Here is a 1644-nt window from a genome sequence, read left to right as displayed (position 1 = left end):
CCTCTTGTTTATTTGAACGGCCCCGTAGGCGACGCTGGAAAAAAGTCACGAAAGTAACAAAACCAACCAAAAAAATTCTATTTTTTTTGTTTGTTTTTTTAAAAAAAAAAAAGCTGAAAACAGCTTGGTTTTTGCTCCCGTTTTGGGGGACGCAGTAGGGGAACCGGGCAAACCCCACGGTTGACTCTGCTCCGTGAGGGATAATAAAAGTCTTTTCTCCGAAACGTGCTCGGTGATGCCGGTGACCCCAAATTTTGGGGGTTTTTTTTTAACAAGACACCACAAGCATAAAAAAAAAAAAAACAAACCCCAAACTTAAAGAGAAATAGGGCCCAGCCATCCCAGAGGGGACCCCTCCCCCCCACCTGCCCCCCCCCAAAATAATTTGCCCAAAACCAGAAGAAAATAGGGAACCCCCTCCCCCCCAACATTTTCTGCATTGTTTTTTTTTCCAGTTTCCACCCAAATTTGGTAAAATGTTGGGTTGTGCTTGGTGCTTTAAAACACAGTGGAAGGGAAGGGGGAGGGGAAAAGTCCGTTAAAAAAATCATCCTAATTAGGCGGGGAATTGAGTTTATTTGCTCCCCTCTGCCCCAAAATCTGAGGGGTGACAGGGGGTGCTGTCCTGTCCCCCCCCTGCCATGGGGACAGTAGCATGGGTATGCATCTTCCTGCTGTGAAAAGGTGGTGATTTGGTTAAAATGGATAAAAATATAAGGAGGGGGAGGGGCTTATCCCCTAGTTAGATTATTAATTAGCTGCCAAGGCTGAATGGCTCCCAGTGGGAACGAGCCCACCATCGATGGGGCTTGGAGGCCAACTCCAGCTGGGTGTTGTGCGAGCGGCTGGGGGGGTTGGGAGGATGGAGCCAGGGCTTGGTGGGACTCCTCTTTCCCCCCTAATTAGCAAGATCATTAATTAACCGCTAAGGAGGAACAGTTCTGGGCAGGAACAAGCCCTCCCCCAAAGATGGGTCTTTTGAGGCCAACTCTGGTTGGGTGTTTGGTGGGGGGGGGGGGGGGAGGAGGGAGCTGGGCCCGCCGGTCAGGGTTGGAGGCGCTGCCTCATCCCCTAATTAGAGAGTTTGTTAATTAGCCACCAAGACTGAACAGCTCCAAGTGGGAACACCCCCCCTCCCCCTCCCTAAAGATGGGTCTTTGAGGTCAACGCAAGTTGGGGGTTGGGCGAGCGGCTGGGGAGGTTGGGAGGAGGATGGAGCTGCGGGATGAAGGGGGACTTTCCCATCCTCTAATTAGAGAGATCGTTAATTACCCATGAAGGCTGAATGGCTCTGGGCAGGAAGAAGCCCCCCCCTCAGCCCCCCAACACCAGGGCTTTGAGGTCAACCCAGGTTGGGCGTTGGGCGAGCGGCTGGGGAGGTCGGGGGAGGGATGGAGCCGGGGCTGGAGGAGGTCCCTCCTCCCCAATTAGAGAGCTCGTTAATTAACCACAAAGGCTGAGCAGCTCCAGGTGGGACCAAGTCCCCCCAACACCAGGGCTTTGAGGTCAACCCAGGTTGGGTGTTGGGCGAGCGGCTGGGGAGGTCAGGAGGAGGAGGAGGAGGAGGAGGCCGCTGCCAGGGCCGGGCAGGGCTCAGTTCATCAGGGAGGAGGCCTGGGCCCCCGAGGTGGGGGCCGAGGGGAA

General features: G+C 54.4%; 1 protein-coding gene across 1 annotated transcript in view; it reads right to left on the bottom strand.

Moving 5' to 3' along the window:
* Positions 1-1593: 1593 nt before the first annotated feature.
* The window catches only part of LOC104127447 (zinc finger protein 665-like), a gene marked incomplete at its 5' end in the record, with an annotated part of 10179 nt that continues 10128 nt past the window's right edge, over positions 1594-1644 (bottom strand). The window contains one exon of the mRNA XM_035895650.1: positions 1594-1614. Within this exon, the coding sequence (XP_035751543.1) occupies positions 1594-1614 (21 nt within the window). The remainder of the gene's footprint in view (positions 1615-1644) is intronic.

The sequence above is a fragment of the Egretta garzetta genome, unplaced genomic scaffold (genome assembly GCF_000687185.1).
Source record: "Egretta garzetta isolate BGI_Z169 unplaced genomic scaffold, ASM68718v1 scaffold1016, whole genome shotgun sequence".
NCBI classification, from domain to species: domain Eukaryota; kingdom Metazoa; phylum Chordata; class Aves; order Pelecaniformes; family Ardeidae; genus Egretta; species Egretta garzetta.
Note: the sequence above shows the minus strand (reverse complement) of the source record. Positions and strands in the feature narration are given on the sequence as shown.